Consider the following 26370-nt stretch of genomic DNA (forward strand, 5'->3'; position numbering starts at 1 on the left):
GCCTTAAAAGGCCTAGGACCTTCGTATCTTAGAGAATTAATATCAGAATACAATCCATCACATACACTGCGGTCGCAAAATTCTGGTCTATCGAATATCAAAAGTGTCTAAAGGTGGTAGATCCTTTTCCTACTTAGCCCCTAAGCTCTTGAATGATTTGCCAACTGATGTCCGTGAATCAGACACAGTCAATCACTTTAAATCTAAATTTAAAGGATAATTCTGGTATTTAACACTTTGAGTCTCATTTCTGGTTTGTTTGTGATGAACTAAAGTGATGGACACTGAAATTTTGACAATGGGTCGTGTCTTGACTTTTTGACTTGTCAAGAAGCGTCTCTTGACTGCTTCAGAATGGAAGTCAAGGGCCATGCACAAACATGTCATTAAAACAACACTTTCAAAACTGTGGTACTAAAACAAGAAGTGTAGCGAAATATAGTTTCTGTCATGTTTTATTTGGCATTTTGTAAAATTCCATTAACTTCTCTTGGAAGACTCATTGCTTGCTGATATATCACTCCGCTGCCAGAAACAGAAAAGGGGTCTGTTTACATGTGGTTGTAGTTTTTTCGCTCGGTTTCTTTCAGAAGGCTAGTGTGAGCAGAGCAAATTTTTCCCATATTTGATGGCTCAGTGACCAGCCTTAGGTTTGAAGTTGAGCTCGATTGTGACTGTCTATACGCTAGACACAGAGTTCCGCTCAGCATCTTTGTACGGCAAAGTGGTTGTCACCATCAAGTGGTCGGGAGTGTGCTAACGCTTCAGACTCAAATATAGAGTGGAACTATATACGTGGTTGTGAGGTATCTGAAAAAATAGATCCACTATAGCAAATGACACAGATTGAAATCATACAGTGGGCGATATATTTGTTTTTAATCATCAACGAACACCACAAACCTATGAAGGTATATTTGGTGCAAAACAACTGCACACCTGTGACAGTAAAATTTGTATTTGTAGAGATTATCCACACATGTGTATCAGTAAATTTGAAGTCACAGATGAAGAGTTGCGAACTTGTAGATTTTTTTTCTTTCCCTCAAATACAACACAACAGTTACAAATTCACAAATCCTTCTGTGCAGCTGCACAAATCCCATTTTACAAATCACAGATTAAGAAACTATTAATGACTTAATAGGGATCCGATTAAAAAACCTTCAGCTCGTAATACACTATTGAGAGTGGATTTTTATTGTCATGAGCAGGGTCGTACGCAGGATTTTATAAATACCAAGGTCCATATGTATTTTTCTAGGGCATGCACCCCACAAAAAAAAAATTCTTATTTCTCTGCTCTACATATATGACTTCTAACACATCAGAAAAAAAACAATCAAATAAATATAGATGTCAGTATGCACAAGACTTGTGTTGTTTATTAGTAATACATTGAAATAATTATTTTAGGGGGTCCATATCCCATGAAAGAAAACGATATGTAATTATTATAATACTTCACATTACCCCATATTAGATAAATATTCTTCTTGCTCTGCATGCATTACTACACAGCAAAATCTGGAACCTCAGAATAACTCTATAAGAGTTAATTTCAACACTTTAAAAGTGTCTCATGGGGTCCACTCCCAATAGAGTTATTTTAACACTTTTGAAAGTGTTGGCACCTTGACTCTTTTAAAGTGTTAGCAATTGACACTACACAGAGTTAAAAATCTAACTATAAATTTACACTTATCAGTGTTAAATATTTTTAATTTGTTAAAAATTAACTCCCTCGGTGTAATTTGTTAACTCCAATGTAGTGTTATATTTTTTAATACTATGGTGTTAATATGGTAAATGTAAAGACAAAAAACATATTACCGTACTTTTGGGACAAAAAAAACTTGTATTTTTACAAGTATTTTTAAACAGTTTTTAATGTAACAATACAGCAGTATAATCAATCATTATCATTATAAAACTGTTAAGGATTTTTTTTTAAATGTCATCTGATCAACATTTATTTATGACAGAAAAATTGTCCGCAATGTATCATGCATTTAAGTGTTCATTAAATTAACATATTTTAACATTCAAGACAACTACAAAGCACATTTCCAATGTATAACAACAGTACATATATTTATAAATACAGTTTATGGGATGCTTCAGTTCATACAAACAAGTTTGACTTCATTTCAATCCAAAAGCCACGTTGGTCTTCACACAAAAACAGCAAAATATGATGAACCAGTAGCTGTAAGGAGGTGATGTGATCCTCGATGGTCAGACCTTCAGACTGGATATTAATCTTTTCTGTTAATAAAACAAAAATAAAAGAAACAATAATTTTTTAATTATTAAAAAACAATACAAAATGCAAAAAACAATACATATACATTTATGTTTTGCACAAAATACTCACTTTGTTATAAAATTGCTCTTCGTCTGAAGAAATGTTCATGTAGGCCTAAATATATTTCTGTGCTCCTCCAAAGTCCCCAAAGCAAATCTCCTGCACACATTAATGGATTTAAAAATATATATTTTAAACTAAAACAGCATATAAAGCAAAAACCAAACAAAAAAACTCCCAAAAACATTATACGAGTATGAATTGCTCCATCTGAGCCTAAGACCTAAACTTAATGCCGCATTCATATAATGACAATAACCAGGGGCGGATCTAGAAAATTATTTATGGGGTGGCAAGGGGGTGGCATGAGAACTACGAGGGGTGGCAATGAAGTAAGCGTCCTTGCATGGTTGTCGTGGATTCAAGAAATTATATACTGTATATACTATATTCGATGAACACTGGACCTCAAATTTTTATAACATTAATAAACGCAACAACAAATGTTTCTATAAGTAAGTACCCAAGCAGCTACCTTTAGCATCTCTACTGTAGCACCCTTTGTCTTAATACTAAGTTAATACATACAGCTTATCAATATCTAAAAACACTGACTGGTTGAACATAATGGTATGAAGACAGTTATATAAATAAAATAGGTTTGCCTAGTTTATATTAATGTAAAACATATTTGAAAGGCACACATCTCTTTCTCTCATAACCCTCTTCTTTAATCCTTTCACTCACTTCATGATGGATTTCTGTCTTTTCACTTCTTTTTAGCTCTTTGCCATCCATATGTTTCTTTCCTTCATCACTCTAAAAATGGTTGGGTTAAAAACAACCCAATTGGCAACCCAGCGCTGGGTAAATATTGGACAGAACACATGCTGGGTTAAAGTAACCCAGCACGTTGGGTAACGCATTTTAACCCAGCAGGTTGGGTTGTTGAGAAAACGCAACATGTAGTCATTTTAACCATTTATGGGATTAATATTCTGGGTTTTGGGTTATTCTTGCTGGGTTATTTGCCTTGTTGTAAATCAAGACCATTGTTAACAGCAAATAAATGTTTATTTGACTGCAAAATAACTACAAACTCTTACATTTTTACAGTTGTAAGTTGCAAAATCATTTTAAGGACTGCCTACTGACCCAAGTATAAATATATTTATAAAATATCATAAATTATGCACATTGAAGTAACAATGTAACAGGTTGAATCAATTTGTTTGAATTTAAGACAGTATATAAATGACATACTGAAATGTACATAAACAAAACTACAGCAGCGTAAGAAAAGAAACGATGTAATTGTTAAATTAAAAGTAAAATCATTCATAGATGTGTAAAGTTTTTTTACAGAACAAATGTTTTAAGTTTCACAGAATGGAATGTATTTGACTAAAAATACTTCATTTATTAAAGTTACTCGTCGTGAACAAAGATGTACAAAGGAATCGAACAGGAGAGGATTCATCCATTTGAAAAATGACAGACTACAGGAATTCCCATAGAAGCACATTGCCTGGGGTATTTATTTTCAAGCACTTAAAATGCCTTTAAACCAGAGACTGTAAAAAATATGCAAGTAGTGTCTGTGACGTCACCCATTGGTTTGTGAAGAGCATTTTTGAAGCTTAATGTAACCCCTACCTCCTATATTATCTAAAATTAGAATTAAACTAGAACAACAAGGGAGGGGTTCCTGGGTACTCTTTAGGTTCCCTCAACAGTTAGTGTAAATTATTTGTACTTACTGAGGACAAGAAACAATGAAGAAATTGTATCAAATATAAATGTATTGAAAACCACTTAAGATAAACAAAATATATGACATTCAATTGTTTTTTTTGTAAACAGGATATGTATTTACCAATAAAATAAAAAGTGTATGAAAGTAAAATACAAGTTTTGTAAACCTTGTTTACATTTAGGGCTTAAAGTATTTTCTTAAATCAAGATTTTCTGTATTACCTTTACAATATCCAATAATACCAATTATCTGTTCTTTTTAACCAATAACTGTCTTAATATATATGAATGATTTAAACACTTACACAAATACCATTATAAGAAAAGGGCCCAATCACACACACACTCGTACACAGTTTGTAATAACCCCACGGTTGCAGGCCTGTGTTCGTTGCTTGAGTACGGTGTGGCCGAGAAAACAAAACTTAACTGGCCGCTTCACTTATAAAGCAAACAAAAAATAAATAAATAATCAATGCACGTGCAGGTATTGTACTCACGCACAGCGATGTGGCAATTGTGAAGATGAAATAACCGTGCTGGATGTGTAAAATAATGACTGGCAAATCCACAGGGTGGTCACAAATCTGGTCGGAGGTAGTTAGAAACTCGTAGCTTAAAGAAACTCACGCAGCAGATGGGATGATGAGATATTGGTCACATTGATCAGAAAGATTATCCTGAGCAAGCCTTCTTCACTGAGAAAAACTGTCCGTTTTTCCTATGTAAGATGCAATAATTACTAAAACATTCAATAAATTGCATCTAATATACAAGGTTAAAGCTTACATACAATATGTTACAACCACACAGGCATAAATAAGCTAACAGGCTAATCGCGATTAGCATAGCCTTTATCATTACATACTGTATTGATTTAACACAGCAATCTCAACACTTCAAAAACTCTATTTAATACCTTTTTACTGGGTACATCAAGTTCCAAACGTAGCACAACGGTAATTTGTCCCAAAAGTCTGGCATATTTTATATGAGCTCCCGTCTATCGTACCGAGGCTCTCTCGCTCATCACACTTGCAAAAACTGCGCACTTCCAATAAGCCCCGCCCCTTTACACAGACTTTCAATGATTGCCAGGTAAATAACCAATCAAATTGGGTCAAAGCAAGGCAGTAACAAACTTGAGTGCATATAACCAGTCCAAAACAAAGCACATTTCAACCAAACATTATTTCTCTTAACCCTTTACCTTCTGTAACATTTTAAATCATAAAATTTACTTTTGCACATCTTAACTAAATTTGGTCTGGGCTACACCCTCCCCCTTCTAAAAGTCATGATGTCCCCATCTGACTACTGTTTCATGCTAGAAATTCTAAATGTATTACTAGAAGGGATGTGAACTTTCCAAACAAAATAAAACAAAAATATCTTATAAAGGCCATGTTTAGAATTAACCTAACATTGAGGTGTTGCCAGAATAATCACTGAGTTGAATCATTATTCCTCTATGAATGATAGTGAATGGTCTATTTGAAGGTTTGCCAGGTTCATCATAACTCAGACGAATGACTGGTTTCACTTGTCTTTTGGAAGGACGTGAACTTAAAGCTTCATCATCTCCCAGAGATATATCAGAAGTAGGGACGTCTCCCCCTTCTAAATCTGTGTCCACCACAGTATCAGGAATTTGATCTGGAACTTCAACTTCAGAATCCTCCATGGGTCTTGTTTTTTCCATCTCATCACTGGTCTGAGTATTAAGTTGCTCCTCTCCTTCAATGATCACGTCATCATCACTTACAATGTTCTCAGAGGGATTTGACATGTCTTTTATTTGTTTCACGAGTTCCTCTCTACTGAACTGATGTGGAGGGGCAATATATTCATTCTCAGACTCTGAACTTTCTGTGTGCATTTGACTTTGCTGAAATTCAGGCTTATCAGTTCTCTTTTGTCTCTGATTTTCTGCAGCTTGAGCTCTTGTGACTGGTCGCTCATATAATCTTTCATTCTCAAGGGAGTCAGACATTCTAACCAAATACCCAATTGGCAACAAGAGATTTCGATGTACTGTTTTTACTATACCGACACCCCTCTCAGGCTTTACACGATATACGGGTAAGTTGGGCAGTTTTTCAAGAATTTTGTAAGGTACAGGTTTCCATCGATCTTGGAGTTTGTGTCGTCCGGTAAGTCCAACATTCCGTAGAAGTACTCTGTCCCCTTCTTCCAAAGGTTGGTTGCGGACCCTATGATCATACCGGGCTTTGTTTTTAAGATGACTCTTGTTTGCTGCATCTGAAGCCAGTTGGTAGGCTTTTCTCAATTGTTCTCTCATTTCAGAGATGTATTGCTGGTAATGGACCTCATTTTCACCATCAGAAGATGTACTAGAGCAAACATCTACTGGCAACCGAGCCTCTCTACCAAACATTAAATAGTAAGGTGAGTATCCAGTAGCGTCATTTTTCGTGCAGTTATATGCGTGCACTAAATGACTAATGTATTGACTCCATTTCTGTTTCTTTGCAGAGTCAAGAGTTCCAAGCATTGATAAGAGAGTACGATTAAAGCGTTCAGGTTGGGGATCTCCCTGGGGATGATAGGGAGTTGTTCTTGACTTTCTTATCCCCAACATGGACAGAAGCTCTTTGATCAATTTACTCTCGAAATCAGTTCCCTGGTCCGAGTGTATTCTGGCTGGTAAGCCATAATGTACAAAGTATCTTTCACACAATACCTTGGCTACAGTAAGGGCTTTTTGGTCTTTTGTTGGGAACGCCTGGGCGTACCGCGTGAAATGATCAGTTATGACAAGAATGTTAGAGATCCCTCTAGAATCTGATTCTAAGGATAGGAAGTCTATGCATACAAGGTCTAAGGGGCCATCACTTGTGATTTGGTGAAGTGGAGCTGCCTTTTGAGGTAATGACTTCCTAGAAATACATCGTCCACAATTTTTGATGTAGGTTTCAATTTTAGAATTCATTTTGGGCCAAAAGAACCTGTCCTTAATTAGTTCAGTAGTTCTCTCAACGCCAAGATGCCCTGATTCATCATGAAGAGACCTTAACACCAGATGTCTGTATTTCTCAGGTAACACTAATTGCTTGACCTCCTTACCAGAGGGTCTCTGGGTTACTCTGTGAAGTAATCCATTTAGTATCACCAATTTTGCACTTTTACGTTGAAAGAGTGATATTGCAGGACTATCTCCTTTATTTGAAGTCATCACTCTGCCGGTCTCAATTCCCTTTTTCACAACACTAATGACAGGATCATTTTCTTGAGCCTGTTTCAACTGTTGGGGTGTCAAAGGTTTTCAGGAACTCTGCTCTACACAAGTAGGAAATGCGTAAGCATCAGGAATAATAGCAGCAGAAGCTCCTAGTTGATCTACTAGTCTAGTGGGCATTTCCATCAACTCTGACAAAGTGGCTTGAGAGCAAATTGCTTTAATGCCTGTCAATGGAATCTCTTCCCAGTTGTTTGAGGAGTCGGTAGAACAGTTTCGAGACAGAAGATCAGCGTCAATGTTGTGTTTTCCAGGTCGGTATTGAATGTTGAAATTATAGGTGGCAAGGGCTGCAAGCCAACGATGTCCTGTGGCATTAAGCTTAGCCGTCGTAAGCACGTAGGTCAAAGGATTATTATCCGTTCTGACTGTGAATCTGGCTCCATACAAATAGTCGTGGAACTTATCCACTATGGCCCATTTTAAAGCCAAGAATTCCAACTGATGGACCGGATAACGCTGTTCAGATGCACTGAGTTTACGACTCGCAAAAGCCACAGGTCTCAGACCCTCTGGGTACTCCTGATTTAACATGGCCCCCAAACCATTCATGCTTGCATCTACATGGAGTATATATGCTTTTGTGGGGTCTGCAAAAGCAAGAACTGGGGCATTTGTAAGACAGTGTAGAATTTTGTTAAAGGCCTCTGTGCAGCTCTGATCCCACCTTTCTCCAAAAGGTTCCTTCTCTTTAAAGTAGCCATCAGACCCTTTGTTGGCCTGTTTCCTTTTACTTTGAGTAGGAAGATAACCTTTAGTAAGCTCAGTTAAAGGTCGTACTATTGAGGAATAATTGGCAATGAATCTGCGATAATATCCACAAAATCCAAGAAAGGATCTTAATGCTTTAAGATCAGTGGGCTGTTTCCATTGTTTCACTACTTCCACTTTCTTAGGATCTGTGGCTATGCCCGCTTCTGACACAATGTGCCCAACGTACTTGACTTTGGGTTGGCAGAACTGACATTTATCGATGGATATCTTCAAACCAACCTCCTCTAGCCTATCCAGCACCTTTAAAAGGCGTTCTTCATGTTCTTCCAAGGTTTTCTCGAACACTATGATGTCATCCAGATAGACCACAACTTGAAGAAGATTCATATCACCCACAGCCTTCTCCATAAGACGTTGAAATGTCGCAGGGGCCCCAGTGATTCCCTGTGGCATTCGTTGGAATTGGAAAAATCCAAGGGGACATATGAAAGCTGTCTTTCCTTGTCTTCTTCAGCCATTTCTATCTGGTAGTATCCGCTTCGAAGGTCAAGGACAGAAAACCATTTGCTTCCTGATAAGCAGTCCAACGCATCGTCTATGCGTGGCATGGTGTACTGGTCAGGTATTGTGCGGTTGTTAAGAGTGCGATAATCAACACACATTCTGACACTGCCATTTTTCTTCCTTGCGATGACAATAGGAGAGGCATATGGACTGCGTGACTCTTTGATTATACCAGCTGCTAGTAATTCTTGGAGATGCCGACGGACATCATCAATGTCAGCTGGTGCCAAGCGGCGTGATCGCTCTCTGAATGGACGAGGGTCACTGAGTCGGATATGGTGTTCTACTCCCTTAGCTAAACCTACATCCCACTCATTAAGAGAGAAAACATTGCGCTTCTCAGCAAGCTTTTGACTCAATCTTTTCTTCCAGCTTTCTGACATGGGTGACTCACCAAAGCTAAAGAGGCTGGGATCAAGAGCATCAGGTTGAGTATCAGACTGCTGGACAACAGTCACAATATCAGTAGCATAGATATGTGCAAGAACGGTGCCCTCAGGAAGTGAGACGGGTTTTAAGGTGTCATTTTGCAACAGAACAGGAAGCCCATTTACATCCATCTGTGAGGCAGGTAGCACAAACGACGGTAACAATACTCCAGCTGGAAGAGTAAGAGAAGTAGGTGTTTCAACTAACAAATTTTCTCTGGAGACTGAACGTTGTTGCTCTACTTTACAGGAAACTAAACATTCCTTTCTGGGATCAATATTTAATGAACCAGGACCCAACCATTTCACTTGTCCAATGGACTCATCTGTCCATTTGATCATTTCAGCCTTTTGTTTCTGCTGTTGAGCCTGTAAGATCAGCGGCTGTATCCGAAGAGACGACACTGAGGCATCACTTGATTGTGTAGTACAAAGGTCAGCTAGGCGTTTGAACAGATTGGCATTGGTTCCAATTATAATCGGAACGTGGTCAGGGCTATGAGGCTCTGGACATACCAAGGCAAGAACAGACAGAGATCCAGAAACACCCAATTTCTTTGAGAATTCAAGGTCAACTACAATGTATCCTTTGTATGGATAGCTTGCTTCACTAAAACCCCATATCGCAAGACCAGTGACAGGCTGAATGGGGACGTTTGACAGGTATTTTGAGTGCCAACTTTCAAATATTATTGTGACCTGTGAGCCAGTATCCAATAAGGCTTTGCAAGAATGGCCGCATACTTTAACATCTATAGTAGACGAAGGGCCCACCAATCCTTTTGGAATATGCAAATTTGGTTTCACTGGTTCAACAGTGCTTGTTCTTACATTGCAGTGTTCTGTAACATTACCCTGAGGTGATACCTTTCTTGCTTCTTTAGCTCTCCGCAAAGCTTGTAGTAATTTCTGAATTACTTTGTTGGAATTCTCAGGAGATATGCATTTAGTGGCAATATGCCCATCTTCGCCGCATCGGTAGCAGAAAAAAGTATCACTCTCTTGAGAAGATGAACGTCTTACTGTTTTGGAGGAAGTACTTGAAACTTCTTTAGATGTTGTCTGAGACACTTCTTGTGTATTTGGTTGTTTTACCAACACAGCATTTAGCTGAATCTTTAAATCTTGAACCTGTTTCCGTAAAGCCTCCACTTCACTGTTTTGTTCTGCTTTGGATGATTTCTTTGCCACTCTAGCACTATTAACTAAAGCAGTGGGTGAAGAGAGCTCTGCTGAAGTTAAATGAGTCACCATTAACTTCACCTCTTTTAATTCGGCCTGTAGTCTGGATATTTCAGATGGTTCATCGCCTGTGGTTGTTATAATCCACGTATCCCCTCCACCCAAGGGCATAACATCAGGAGGGAGGGTGGCTGCATCTATTGTTTCACGGCATTCACATAACACAGCCATGTAGTTTTGATCAGATTTGAACATTTTTCCTCGGCCAAGTGATTTGATCTTCTGCAGAGTTTCTTCAATGAATGCTACCTCTGCTTCTTCTGGCACTCTGGTTAACAGAATAGCCTTGGCGGAATCAATTCCTTCTCCTCTGCACCAATTACGAAGCTCAAGGACCAAGGTGGAACTTGCTTTGCCAGCCATAGCTATTTTATGTACTTCAATGTATGCTTTAACTGGGTAAACTATTGTAATTTAGGGAATTTGCATCCCAGCAGTGCCTCCATTTTATGTAACCCCTACCTCCTATATTATCTAAAATTAGAATTAAACTAGAATAACAAGGGAGGGGTTCCTGGGTACTCTTTAGGTTCCCTCAATAGTTAGTGTAAATTATTTGTACTTACTGAGGACAAGAAACAATGAAGAAATTGTATCAAATATAAATGTATTGAAAACCACTTAAGATAAACAAAATATATGACATTCAATTGTTTTTTTGTAAACAGGATATGTATTTACCAATAAAATAAAAAGTGTATGAAAGTAAAATACAAGTTTTGTAAACCTTGTTTACATTTAGGGCTTAAAGTATTTTCTTAAATCAAGATTTTCTGTATTACCTTTACAATATCCAATAATACCAATTATCTGTTCTTTTTAACCAATAACTGTCTTAATATATATGAATGATTTAAACACTTACACAAATACCATTATAAGAAAAGGGCCCAATCACACACACACTCGTACACAGTTTGTAATAACCCCACGGTTGCAGGCCTGTGTTCGTTGCTTGAGTACGGTGTGGCCGAGAAAACAAAACTTAACTGGCCGCTTCACTTATAAAGCAAACAAAAAAAAACTAAATAATCAATGCACGTGCAGGTATTGTACTCACGCACAGCGATGTGGCAATTGTGAAGATGAAATAACCGTGCTGGATGTGTAAAATAATGACTGGCAAATCCACAGGGTGGTCACAAATCTGGTCGGAGGTAGTTAGAAGCTTAAAGAAACTCACGCAGCAGATGGGATGATGAGATATTGGTCACATTGATCAGAAAGATTATCCTGAGCAAGCCTTCTTCACTGAGAAAAACTGTCCGTTTTTCCTATGTAAGATGCAATAATTACTAAAACATTCAATAAATTGCATCTAATATACAAGGTTAAAGCTTACATACAATATGTTACAACCACACAGGCATAAATAAGCTAACAGGCTAATCGCGATTAGCATAGCCTTTATCATTACATACTGTATTGATTTAACACAGCAATCTCAACACTTCAAAAACTCTATTTAATACCTTTTTACTGGGTACATCAAGTTCCAAACGTAGCACAACGGTAAGTTGTCCCAAAAGTCTGGCATATTTTATATGAGCTCCCGTCTATCGTACCGAGGCTCTCTCGCTCATCACACTTGCAAAAACTGCGCACTTCCAATAAGCCCCGCCCCTTTACACAGACTTTCAATGATTGCCAGGTAAATAACCAATCAAATTGGGTCAAAGCCAGGCAGTAACAAACTTGAGTGCATATAACCAGTCCAAAACAAAGCACATTTCAACCAAACATTATTTCTCTTAACCCTTTACCTTCTGTAACATTTCAAATTATAAAATTGACTTTTGCACATCTTAACTAAATTTGGTCTGGGCTACATTAAAGTAGGCGGTGCGTGCCATCGCCATCTTGGCCGAATTGCAGTTTAAGTCACTTCCGTATTCAGAGAGATTGATTGAGAAAAAAGATTGAGAGATCAGCTGCATGTTTCCAATGGCCAGGACGAAAGGAAATGGTTTTGAGGATTCTGTCCAGAGAAGAAATTCCACCACATTTGTTGCAATCTACAAAAGAGGAAAAAACTTTTAGTGGTCTGAACTGAATGATCAGATTTAAGTATTCAGAAAACCATGTGGGCCAAGTGAATTATACATTTTATAAAAATTATAAGGCTTTCTTTTGCATCCCTGGCCGCATTACCACCACGTGTGAGATTTTTTTCCAAAAATGCAATGGCCTGTTGTCAGTTTGCATAATACTTTGGTGTTACACTCCTTTAACTGTTGTGCCAACAACAAAGGCTGCAAACCACACAGACTGACAAATAGGATGACCTGACTATAAAGAATAAAGTACTGCAGAACTAAAATGTAGCAGATAATTAAGACATTCCCAATACATTTTAAATAGGAATGATTAAATGTTATACTTACTGGCTGAAGTTGTATGAAGGTCTTGCTAGCCTCATCGATGGATGGACGTTAAAACTCTGCACACTCTAAAAAAGAATTGGAAAACAACATCACATCTGATCTCTGCTAAAAACATAACATCTCTGATACAGTATCAGCCACAGATCAGAGGGTTGGTCAATATAAATTTGAAATCACAGGAGACAACACAAAAATATTATGAAATGAATATAAAATAGTAACTAAATACGACTCAATAACACATCTAATTTCATATAACACATATACATGTTTGTTAACCGATAGTCACTTCCACGCAGCCTCCGTCTTGGTGACAAATACGTTTATATTTTCAAGTTCAAGTCCAAACACTTAAATTATTGTTTCATTTTAAAAGAGAGGAACAAGCAATATACATATAAGACACCGGTTCTTGGAAACGCGCTGTTTCGTTTTCATTTATTAACGAGTTACCTGCCGTATCGACCGTGAATTGAGTGCTGCTTGTCCCTGCCTCGTGATCCTCCGCCGCCGGTAGAGTTAACATGTGCTCGCGCCTCGCGGTCTGTCTTTACATATCGAATAGAAAGCAACTCTTTTGTCGCTAAATTTAATTTAACAGCGTCGCTATCGCTTGTTAAGCTGGGAAAGGGAAAACTGTGCGCGTGTATGTGACACAAGAAGCCGAAGTGGGGTTGCGGAGGTCGACTCGGTACCGGGTTTGACTCGCTTTGTTAAAGGCTTACAGAAATTGTCATTAGAATTGAGTTAACGTAATGAACCGTGTGATGGGGATTTTTTAACACTGATTTTATTAATTTTATTAATATGCCATATGAAACATCTTAGAACGATTATTCGAGTCAATTTGTGTAAATGGCGATCTGAGGTAACAGTCGTCATTCTTACACCCGTCGTCTTAGTCTGTATAAATTAACACGTTGCTGTCTTGCAAAATGTTATAATCTTGTTTATATTCATGAAATGTTCACAAAAACATATAAACTTACCTTGAAACAACTGCTTCCAGTGACTCTGTCCTTTCACGACGACCGTTGCTGAGCACATTCAAACATCAAGGGCGCGAAGCACATGAGCCTCTTCAAACAACCCAACATAATAACCCAGCAGTTTTAACCCAACACCTAGAAAACTGAAACTACCCAAAAAGTGTTTAAAATGTAAAAAAATAACCCAGCAAAACAACCCAACAGACTCAACCCAGCATTTTGGGTTAAAAAATAACCCAGACATTTTTAGAGTGATGACTTCATCTATTCCTTTCCCTTCCACAACATATTTTTCTGTTTTATTTGTACCTTCCACTCCCATAGTATTTGATTTTTCTATTCTTTTTGGTAAAAAAAATGGATATCAGCCTTTCTTTTCATAATATCCTGGAAAATGCCGCATTAAGTTGTCTTTCAAGCTTTCTAAACATACACAACACTGAATAGTTTTGTCTCCTTAACGAAGACAAATAAAAACATTAGACAATATCATAACGAGCGATTTCATATGCACGTATGGAATATTTTGATTGCTGCACTAGCTAACAAGACATGACGGGCTAAAAAAACGCTTAGGTTACTCACGTAACCCCGGTTCCCTGAAATAACGTGAACGAAGCATTGCGTCAGTTAGCTGACGCTATGGGGGGGAAACTCCTGTTTACTCCGTGACTGAAGCCTATTGGTTAACGTCTGTACAAAGTACAGACCAATGACGTTTGAACCCGCGCGCGGGAGGAACGCGTCCTTATATAAGCGCGGTTCAATCGTCAGGAGCTCATATTATTCGACTGAAGCGCGCAGCCGAATAACACTCGCTGCGTAGACGTTTGTAGCACGGCAAGAGACGCAATGCTTCGTTCCCGTTATTTCAGGGAACCGGGGTTACGTGAGTAACCTAAGCGTTCCCTTTCAATACGGTTCACTTCGCATTGCGTCAGTTAGCTGACGCTATGGGGGAACGTAATCCCATCACGCCGTGCATACACAACGTACTGAAGTGCCTTACCGGAGAGACACTGCGTGTGGCCCTATACCCGGCATATTCACAGCTTTAAAAGCAAATGTGTAAGCACCATATAAATTGTTGACGCGCACACGGTGGGGTTTTAAACGCACCGGGGGCACATAACATAACACAAGACGGCGAGGTACCGAGCGCGCCGCGGCTGTGCGAGATAAGTAAATTCAGAGTCACGTTGGTGAGCTCGCTGAGCGCACCGTGGTGTACACATAAACGCATGAGCGTGCATGATTGAGCCGAGAGAACCTGCGCTCGTAGGGCAGGGACGTCTAAGCTGTACAATCTGACAACGTAGACGGCGAAGACCAGCCGGCCGCGTAGCAGATATCAAATATAGATATAGATACCCCTGTAGACCAAGTTCATGAAGAAGCCAAACTCGCACAGAGTGGGCTCTATATAGGACATAGCTCATAAAGGGGCGTGAGCCAGTGCGATGGTTTCAACGATCCATCTAAATAACCACTGTTAGCAACAGACATACGTGGTGAGTGATCTGCGAAGCTCACGAACGGCCAATCTGACTATAATATGCGGCAGAACGGTTCGTAGCGTGGGATTATACAGATACCACAATAGTGTGAACCCAGGTGCACCCTCGAGCGCATCGGGATGCATGTAGGTAGTATTATAGTGCACAGATCGGTGAGCTTTCCAAGCGCGCCATAAATGTGTATTGACTATAAATTGCACGGGCACAGGTGAACACTTGAATACATCGTGAATGCATATCAGAGTGTTATAATGCACAGGCCGGCAAGATTCTCGAGCGCGCCGTCATGTGTTCTGATAATAAATTGTGCGCACACGGGTGAACTCTTCAGTGCACCGTGAATGCGTATAGATAAATCAGTGCACAGAACGCGCCGTGAATGTGTACAGATATGATTGATGAACGTAACGGTGGGCACCCAACGCACCGTGAACGTACACAGATGAACAACAATGTATGTGTCACAAAGCATAACACAGCTGTGTATACAGGTGAGCTTTCCCAAGCGCATCTTATTGTATACCAAAATGTTATAGCGTGTACATGTGAGCTTCTCTAAGCGCACGGTGGACGCATATAATTAAAAACCATATCGTGCATACAGGTGAGCTAATGGGCGCACCTTTAATGCAACAAACCTCAGTAGTGCGCGAAGCAGGGATGTCGAAGCTGTAAACTGACAACGTGGACGGCGGGGACCAGCCGGCCGTGTCACAATTGTCAAATGAGAAACCTCTACCATGCCCATGCTCTAAGACAAGTGAGCATAATTGTCACGGGAGGTGATAACGTCAACGATCCATAAATAGCCTGTATTGACAGGTGCTCTAGTGAGTGATCTGTGGCGCAGATGAACAGCTGATCGTCTGATGTACGTCAGACGTATCTGTCATCCAGGACCTTGGACAGTTCCAGAGCGCTGTGCCTCGGGCACCGTCCACATCTGAGAAATGACAGGCTTATGAATAAAGTGAATGGCCAGCCGTAAAAGCATGGTTCGCTGTTACCGCCGCCGTCCGCATCTGAGAGATGACAGGCTTGTGAATTAAATGAATGGTCGGTCGTAAAAGCGTGGTTCGCTGTTATCACGGCCACATAGATATAGGTAGGGGAGAGAGCCGCCGTGCCTCTGTAGTGAGGAGAAAAGTGTTCCACCCACGATTCGCGGGGGGTATTGACTTTCAAATGTCACTAGACAGAATGGATCAGACTTTGCATAAGGACGCCTCGTGAAAGGGGTCCTAGCAGCTTGTGTCAATGTGTCATAAGGCACGTAATGTAGGTCGTGTCCCACGGATGCCATCTCCGCACGCCCATCGTAATGGGTTAATATTGGTAGTTTAAGCATGAGATGCGTATCACTCTGATTGAACATAGCTTATAAAGCGATGCAATGAGTTTATAAAGGAGATGACTCGTCAGCTTGTTCAGGGGGCGAGATCTCAGTCTGGTTCGGTAAATAATGAAACCACCGTAGATTGCCCGACCGCATTATCACAATAACACGGTCGAGAGTGCTGCAGTGCTAAATCATCCTCTTAATGTACCGTATTCACAGTACAAGGTGATTTATATGAGACAAACGGCGTTCCACGCGCCGAAGGCTGATTGCCGTCGTAAAGCGTGTTCAACCCACAGCAAATGCTGGGCTAGCTCGTAATGACAGCACTTCATGCAGCAGTGTGTAACTTAAGCAAGCTTCCCGGCCGTCAGCTCGGGGCGGGACCTTTGCTTAGTCAAACTGAAGTGGACTTATGAACAGAATGCCACGATATTCAGCTTTCTGAGGCTCGTTAGAGGGGTACGTGCGCCCGTCTTAGACGAGATGCCGCGCGCGTCTGACTGTGCGCGCGCTTTAAGCTTTGAAACTTATTGTGGCGGGTAGCAAGCTCACTTGAGGTTGATATTACCCTTAATATCTCCGAGTATTGGAGCGGAGGTGTGAGCGTCTTCGGATCCGCTAATATAAATCAGCTATATGGCCGAAAAACGTCATAAACCGCTTGGCTGTAAGCCTTTGAGTGGCCGTCCGGAGAGGGCGCGATTCAAACGCTTGGAGCCATGCAAAAGTCTGAGGCTGTCCTTCCTCTAGGAAGAGAGAATAACAGCCGTAAGACCGTGCTCGTTTGCGCCATCAGCATCGTAGCGGAGAAACTGAGGTGGGCTGCGAGCGAATTTGGCAGAAAGGTGTTAGAGACACCGTACAGTCGTGGGGTGTCAATACACAGTATATGGCCAAACCGGGGTTTTTTCGGCTAGCGTCGATAGAATTATGGACAGCGGGCCGTGTGTGCGTATTACTGATTGCTTGTCAGTAAGGCGATAAAGTGTTTAGAGACACCGTACAACCGTGGGTGTCAATACACAGTATAGTAAGCACGGAAATTACTCTTTTTAGAGGAATCAAATACCGTTCGCCACTATAGTGAGGTCGCATAGCCGACAGTATTACACAGTATGTTTGGATAAACAGCACACAGAAAACATTTCAGGGCAGTCCAGCCGAGGCGCGACATAACCCCTTTTTCCCAGACAGTTTCGTTCTCTGTTGATGCAGCTGTGCTGCGGAGACCAGAGCTCAGCCGTTCAGGTGCACAAGCCTCAGTAGTGACGGTGACCGAACGGCTCACGGAGCAGGGTAGTATGTCTAGGTGGTTAATGTCAGACTGAACCCATCGCAGAGAGGAAGTCTGCCGTGAGGCCCGCGGTTTTGCCGTTTATTAAAAGGGCAGAAAAACCGGGTATATATATAAGAATGTACCAATATTCAGCGCACTGATATAGGACGGGACTGAATAAAGGGAGGTATTCGGGCCTCAGTATATTATAAACAAATTCGTTCTGCCTCTGATTCCGTCTAAACCAGAGAGAAATTACCAGGCAGACGAAAAATGAGCTATCTGAAGTGAGATCGGCTCAGGCCAGTAAAGCTCTATAATAAGTGTTTTAGCGCTCCAATAGAGGCGTGTCGGCCTTATCGAGCAGACGAATGAGATCGTGCCGCTCCAGGAGGGGAGGGGCATGAAGCTCTCTTATAATGAGTGTTCTTGGTGCTCCAATAGCGGCGAATCGGCCCTATCAAGCAGACGAATGAGATCGCGCCGCTCCAGGAGGGGAGGGGCATGAAGCTTTGTAATCGTTGAACACTGGACAGCTGCATTTAGAGGCAGCGAGCCGTAATACCGCGTGCTAGCTAAGCCGTTAAGAGACCTCACCACTGTGGGGAAAGGAGCGAGGGACTCCGCGAGCGTGGAGCACGAGTGGCTGTGCTATGACAGAGACAGGGGCAGACCGCCCGTGTTTGCTTGTCGTATGCATCTATCCAGGTCTACGGTTCCCCGCTTGTTCATCTCAACAAGAGAGGAACGGCAGAGGGGAGCAGCAACACAGACAGAACAGCCATGCGTCGTGACGGTATCACCCGATGCACTCGGGGGATTAATATATGTGCCAGAGATCTCGCCACTGAATGTGAGAGGAGCGAAGGGACTCTGTAAGCATGAACGGTTGCGGTGTGACAGAACACAGGGGGGGTTAGTCCGTGTGTGCTTGTCTATGCATCCATCTAGTCTCATGGCTCGCCGTGTGTTCATCCCGGCGAGAGAGGAACAGCAGGGGGAGCACGAAACATGGATAAGACAACCAAAGCATAAGCGCGGTCCTGGCGTGGGAGGTGCCAGACCGGTAACGCGCTCGGAGGAAATTCATAGCAGAGAGGCTCATCGAGCCGCTGTGCTGGACGCTATTACAACAGCGCCTGCTCTTTTAGCTTATAGCTTTATTAAAAGTATTGATCTTACCGGGCGGCCGCAGGGGAGACCTCGTCAGGCGTGTGTCCGCTGCACAGGGCTCGTACCACGGCAAGCGAAGGCTATCTTCGGTTCTCGGCCGGAAAGCGGCAGGGGAAGACGCTAGACCTGGACTCTGCTATCTTCGGTTCTCAGCCGGAAAACGGCAGGGGAAGACGCTAGGCCTGGACTCCGCTGCAGGGCTTTTGTCAACGGCGAGGTAAGGCTTCTTCTTTTTCTTCGGAGCAGCGAGAGGTTCGCGCTGAAGGAGAAATAATATGAGCTCCTGACGATTGAACCGCGCTTATATAAGGACGCGTTCCTCCCGCGCGCGGGTTCAAACGTCATTGGTCTGTACTTTGTACAGACGTTAACCAATAGGCTTCAGTCACGGAGTAAACAGGAGTTTCCCCCCCATAGCGTCAGCTAACTGACGCAATGCGAAGTGAACCGTATTGAAAGGGAACTGCAGTTCAGTTGTTTTAACTACCAAGCAACTACCTCGTGCAATATTTAACAATCAACAGTTTAATTTTTGTATTTTTATCCTGATGCAACATTTATCTGTAAAATATGACCGTATTTAGTACTCTGATTTGCTGATGTGATGCTCAACTTAATCACTTAAAGACACTAAAAAGAAACCACTAACTTTTTGCCAGCATTTGATGATGTGAGGTGCTTTATTAGATCAGAATTACTTGCTACAGGTGTAAAGAGACTCTTTCTTCATGGACATAAGTTGCACGTTCATAAACATTCTTGCCTTTCACCTCAACGATGGAAAAGAAACGTTTGTGCTTTTTATACTTTGTGCTTGCGTCCGCTACCTTTGTTTTGAGCTCGTTGTACTTGCCATCGCTCTGTTGTTGCGGGTTTGTGCGACTCGGAAGGGATGGACTGCAGCGCGAGAACCGGGCTGCGTGTGAGTGCCTTGGATGGGGCGATGCATCCTTTCACCGCAGTTTCCAAAAGTCTCCAACCACGCCAGAAAAGATCGCTAGATTTGTCAGTCGCTTTTTTAATAAAGTCGCTAAAGGGGTCTAAAAAGTTTCTTAATCTAGCGACCAAGTTGGCAAGACTGCGCGGATTTTTTTTACACTGTAAAAGACTTTCTGCTCGGACTGACTGTTCATGCATGAACTGCTGCCTCTGGTTGGCTAACGATGGAAATTAAGCCAATCATCATCAGCTATGTGGTTGTCCCACCCCGTCTAAGACACACACACCAATCATCATCAGATATTTGTCTCCCACCCCCAAACACACGCAGAGAAAAACTACATTGCCTTTCTGGTTAAAAGAGCCTACTCGGGTATATATTATATATATATATATTAGGATACCCGTGCTGGGGTGGCATATGGGGTGGCAATGCTTTTATTTAGGGTGGCAACTGCCACCCCGTGCCACCCCGGTAGATCCGCCCCTGACAATAACACATGACTCTTAATGTTAAACTTGATACTAACAGCAATATAAAACATAACACCTCACAACTCTTAAATGTAATTGATCAAAATTTTATTTATTGAATATTTACTTACCATTTACACTGAAAGAGATGACCTTCTGCTTGAACTGCATCATCCAAAAACACGGGTCAGTGTGTGCTGTAAAAAGGGGGAGGTCTTCTCTATTTAACACCCTAGGAGTTAACAAACTCCACTAACAAAACACTGTAGGAGTTGATTTTTTTAAAAAAGTGGTAACACTCTGTTTTGACACCAACTCTTTATTTTTATCAAGTTAAATAAAATAGTTTTAACTCAATCCAGTGTTAAATTAACTCCGAACTCTTTATATTTCCATTAACACCGTAATTTTAACTCTGCTAAATTTGCGGTGTACATGCATTATACTAACTGTAAGATACAAACATAATAAACCGATAAAAAAACCAACTTACTTCAAAGAGCAGGGCTCAACATTAAGGATTGCTGGCAAAAAAAGGTATTTATTTTAAAGTAAATATGGATTATTATTTTTTTACAAAGTTACAGTCAGGACCAGTGAGTGATTTTCTCTTCTTTTGTTATTTAAGTAACTTTAATGACTTCAACAGGTAATGTTTATTAGGCTTTAAGACAGAATGTAATAAAATGTTTACATTCAGAAGACATATTAAGACATAATCAGTAGTTTACTATGATACTCACTAAAACAGCTAAATTCACAAATAATGTGAATTTGTCAGTTTAAGCCAAGCCGAACATGGGCTCACTTAGACTCTACCTGTGGATGAAGCGTTGTGCCGCACACGATGATGTGTCATGATGTGTCGCGTTTTCAAGTTCAAGGCAGCAGACAAGAACAATACAGTGAATCTAATCAATATACAGTAAAAGATCTCTTCAGGAATTAAAGGGTGGCATTGAATTTTGTTCAACCTGATCTCACGAATTTCAGTGACATAGTCACAGATTTTTTTGCTAATTTTTCCGTGGTATTCTCACGGATCCCCGCATTTTTCCGTGGCCCTGCCACAGACTTTCTTTTCCGTGGCATTCTCACGGATTGGTTACTCGACTGTTTTGTCCTATTTTCTTACCATTGTCGCTTCGGTTTAGGGTTAGTCAAAAGCTGGCTATCATACAGCAGTTTAATGATGAGAAATATGAAACCGCAGTGACTGTCAAGGTGATAGGACAAGAAACATTACTGCAGCTGAGCCAGATGGGTATCCACATAGGAATTTGAGAGGGTATTTCAATCTAGAAGGTGAGGTGAGTTGGACCAATTTTTACTTAGACAGGAGGCCTTTTAGGTATATTAAATGCGAACATTGGCCACACATGGTTTAAAAGTAGATTTTGATTTGGGATGTTTTTATAGGTATTATGATATTAAAAATGAATGGGACTTACATAATTTGGTATCTTATTTATATGTAGGCCTATGTGTGTATTTGCTGCTTGTATTTTTTAATCTACTTATATTGATGTTTGAGATTTAAGGAATTTATATTTTGTTTACTAATGAATCATTGGAATATTGTATGTAATTACCTTCATCTGTGTATAATTAGCACTCCCATTTGTATTGTTCTCCACTTGGTGAAAATAATACCTTGATTTACCTTGCTGAAACATTGGTGGTAATTAATAAACTCTGCTTCAGTGAGTGTCAGGCGCCACCTGGTGGGAAGTGCTGAACAGTGCTCGCCATAGCCTACAGGTATACAAATCACTTTCGCACCATTTATCTCGAGATATTTGGTGGAAAACAGAGAGCACAGGAAAAAGAGTGTTTGAAACTCGTAGCAGCAGATTCAAGCAGTTGTATTTATGTACTTGTGTTTGTGCTAGAAAATATTAAAAAAAGTAAAAAATATTTGTGAAAAAAAAAATTGTACACACATGCAACTCTCATCGCACAGATGCACAAACTGATTTGCGAATGTACAAAATTTGTGTGTGACTTCACATATTTTGATGCAGGTGTTCAAGTAGGTTATGCACCATATTTACTGCAGCAACTGTAGCAAAAAACGTGATCTTGTGAGTTTCTTAATCTGTGATTTGTAAAATGGGATTTGTGCAGCTAGACTGAAGGATTTGTGAATGTGTAACTGTTGTGTTGTATTTGAGGGAAAGAAAAAAAATCTACAAGTTTGCAACTCTTCATCTGTGACTTCAAATTTACTGATACACATGTGTGGATATTCTCTACAAATACAAATTCCACTGTCACAGGTGTGCAGTTGTTTTGCACCAAATATACCTTCATACAAACCACTGGGTGAGTAGCACAGTTTTGAAAGTGTTGTTTTAATGACATGTTTATGCATGGCCCTTGACCTCCATTCTGAAGCAGTCAAGAGACGCTTCTAAACAAATCAAAAAGTCAAGACACAACCCATTGTCAAAATTTCTGTGTCCATCACTGTAGTTCATCCAAAACAAACCAGAAAGTGTAAAATACCGGAATTATCCTTCAAGACTTTATTCTTTAACAAAGCATTCACATAATTTGTCTAGTAAATTATACTTATCTCGCAATAGTTTGCTTGTATGGAACAAAGCATTCACATAACTCGTCTGGGTAATTTACTACGCCGCAATAGCTAGCCTGTCTGGAACCGAGCATATATTAAAACACAACACTGTGTGACACTTGCGTTACATGTGAATTGCCCCTACGCTAATAGGATTTAGTTTCTTTTGTTTCTCTCTCCCTGTCTCGTCCTTGAACCCGAGGACATTGAGACAAACAGACCCAGTTCCGGCTGCCGTGGAGGTCAACACACCACTGATCTACTGGCCGCCCTTCAATGTGATGCCCAGCCGATGCCTGACCACCGACAGAACCCGCTAAATCTCCTTATCTATTTACATACCGTTTACATCCCATATATATATATATATATATATATATATATATATATATATATATATATATATATATATATATATATATATATATATATATATATATATATATATTATATCTTTTCCTCCTAGGACTTTTTGTTCCTCCCTGAGGTTTTTTTCCTAGGGGGTTTTTCAACCCCGGGGAGTCAACCAACATTGGCTTAACTTAGCACCCTCTTGTATACGAGACATTATTAATTCGCTCGCTTGTAAAGTTTATTCATTGCCTCTGTATTTTGCTACTTATATTGTCTGTCGATCTTTCTATGTTTCCCCTGCTTCTTTTAATGTAAAGCTGCTTTGAAACAATTACAAATTGTGAAAAGTGCTATATAAATAAAATTGAATTGAATTAAATGTCTCTTTCCTGTTTTACAGATGCAGTGAGGGAGCGATTCCCCAACACAGAGGTGGCAGAGATCCTGGCCCTTCTACGGAGGAAGTGCAACAATGATAGCTACAAGGTCTCTAGTAGTTAAAGTTAGAGCTAGATGTGCATATAGTACAAGTTGTTTGCAATTGTTCTCTTCCCGGCATTTTAAAGAAAGTCGACTGTTTAAGGTTCCCCATTTTGCCAATATCTGTTTTTTGTGTGTTACTTTTGTGTCAATAATAAATATCCTTTTTTGAAATGCAGTTTGTAATCTGTTTGTGTGCATTTTAACTGAATTGTAATATAATAAACTTGTAGTGTAATAGCAACATTCATGCTTATTATAACAAAATGGGGATAAAAGTACAGATGAAATATACTTAAAATATAAAAAAATACACTATAATAATAGTGCACTGAAAGTACGTGTCTATGATGTTTAGGTTGTAATTGAACTTCACTTTAAAAACATTATTATTGTCATTGTGGGACACTTTAAAAGCACTAAATAATAGTTAGGAAGTGCATTTGGTTTCTGCATGTTCTCCCTGTGTCAGCGTGGGTTTACTCCGGGTACTCCGGTTTCCTGCCACAGGCCAAAAACACGCAAGTTAGGCAAATTGGAGATACCAAATTGTCCCTCCCCCAACTTGTGTATAAATCAACTTATAAACTTGTGTATGGATTACCTGGTTCTCGCCATGAATATAGCCGTAGATGCTGGAATGGCGTTAAGAAATAAAGGAAGAAGAAGAAGAAGAAGAAGGAAGTGCATTTGTAGAGCACTTGAAATATTACAGAGGCATACTAAATGAACATAGTTTATAGTAATTATAAGTATGATAGCAGTATGCACAAAATGCACTTAAACACAACTATAATTTTTGGAAAACAAATTTAAAAAAGTTGTTCCATTTTAGTATACTATTTACACTTGAAGTGTAATCAAATAGATGTTAAGTTGAAATTAATACATAATTGAGTACACTTAATTATACTTGGATTTGACAAAATAGTACAAAATATAGAAAATAAACTTAGTACACTTTTTTAAAGTATACTTTTAATATAATTTTTTTCACCTGGGATAACCAAATTATCATCTGAAAGTGTATGTACTGCTTTTTCAATTGGTTGTCTCAGTTCATTTTTAGCATTAATAATCGCGGGGATATTCAAACAGTTTAGCACTATAGATTTCATGTTCTAGTTTGTGCTAACCTTTCTTAGCACGTTTCCTTCTCCTGTCTTTCCTTTCTTTTTGGTGGCCGGATTAAGCTTTCTTTGAGAAAGACATTTCAACTGCACCGCAGAAATTTGCGCTCCACCAGACGCTCAAAAACGTAAACAAAATGCGTGTGCAGATGGACTAAACCATTTGGCGCCGCATTAGCAAGGGGTGGGACCCTGAGACTTTTAATAGTTTTACATATACAAAAAGTAGTCAGTTGAAACTGTTATTCAGCCAATACACTAACTTTACATTTCATCTTACATTCATTATGAAATTTAATTAGGAAATGAAAATATCCAGGTAAAATAAAATATATTCCAGACTTTTCAAGGGCCCTTTCTTCCCTTGGGGCCCTGGTAATCAGTATTGGCTTTACCCCCAGTCCAATGCCCCTGATTATAATATAGTTAATATTAATGTCTTGAATGTTTTTAGGTGGTTTTGCAAACCATCAAATATTTGGTGCATATTTCAGCAGTTGTGATGCATATCAATCTAGAATGACATGAAAGTAGCATGAATTCCAATATGACTGTTCAGACTGATGTCGCATTGCAAAATATCTGACCTGTATCTGATTTAGAACCACATATAAAAGTGGCTCAAATCAGAATAGAAAAGATCAGATTCCGTGTGGTTTGTGCTGTTCACATTGTCATGCAGAGACATGGGTCATATATATGAGCAAAAAATTAGGCAAATTTAAATTTGTTTACATTTCTTAGTACTTGGGTATCATTTGGCACTTAGTATACATGATTGTTTTGTATGGTCCTCATAATCTGTTGCAAAATACATGTCAAGGAAGCTGACTAATCAGGTTGTGACCTTACCTAATGCCTCTAGGTTCAGTTTGTTGTTAAAATGGTAGTGTGAACATTAAGTGAACCTTTTTTGATCCAAACTAAAAGGGTGAACACAACCTAAATATGCCGGAATTAGCCAAAGATAGACCCTAGAAAGAATGTTAAGATGTCATGCTAAACAAATCATCATTAAAAAAAAATGTGAATTGGTCTTTGGTCACTAGAAAGATAGAGAGCAATATTTTATTTTATATATATATATATATATATATATATATATATATATATATATATATATATATATATATGTGTGTGTGTGTGTGAAGAGTTTTTCTACATTTTTGCCAAAACATGTTTATTATTATGTTAACATGTTATTATTTTGTTATGAGCTGTATTTTTTAAGTTATGAAGGTCTTAATCAAAACAAACCAACTGCAGTTGAATTGACATTAATTGGAATGCACAACCAAAAAACGAGATTTCTAAAAAAAATTTTCAAGGAAACTCTTCATATATACTATTATTATTTTTATTTTTATTATTAATTATTTTTATTTTTTGCAGATTCCTTCTAGTTCTCCAATTCGTCTTAACACCAAATCATTCAGCGCTTTCATTCCTCAAGTATGAAAA

At 39.6% G+C, this 26370-nt stretch overlaps 1 protein-coding gene across 2 annotated transcripts in view; it reads left to right on the top strand.

Moving 5' to 3' along the window:
• The window catches only part of LOC135758136 (bactericidal permeability-increasing protein-like), an 81754-nt gene that overhangs the window by 52266 nt on the left and 3118 nt on the right, over window positions 1-26370 (top strand). For both annotated transcript variants that reach the window (XM_065272999.1, XM_065273000.1), the window contains one exon: window positions 26302-26361. In XM_065272999.1, coding sequence (XP_065129071.1) covers window positions 26302-26361 — 60 coding nt within the window. The remainder of the gene's footprint in view (window positions 1-26301; window positions 26362-26370) is intronic.

This window comes from Paramisgurnus dabryanus, chromosome 14, assembly GCF_030506205.2.
Source record: "Paramisgurnus dabryanus chromosome 14, PD_genome_1.1, whole genome shotgun sequence".
Taxonomy (NCBI): domain Eukaryota; kingdom Metazoa; phylum Chordata; class Actinopteri; order Cypriniformes; family Cobitidae; genus Paramisgurnus; species Paramisgurnus dabryanus.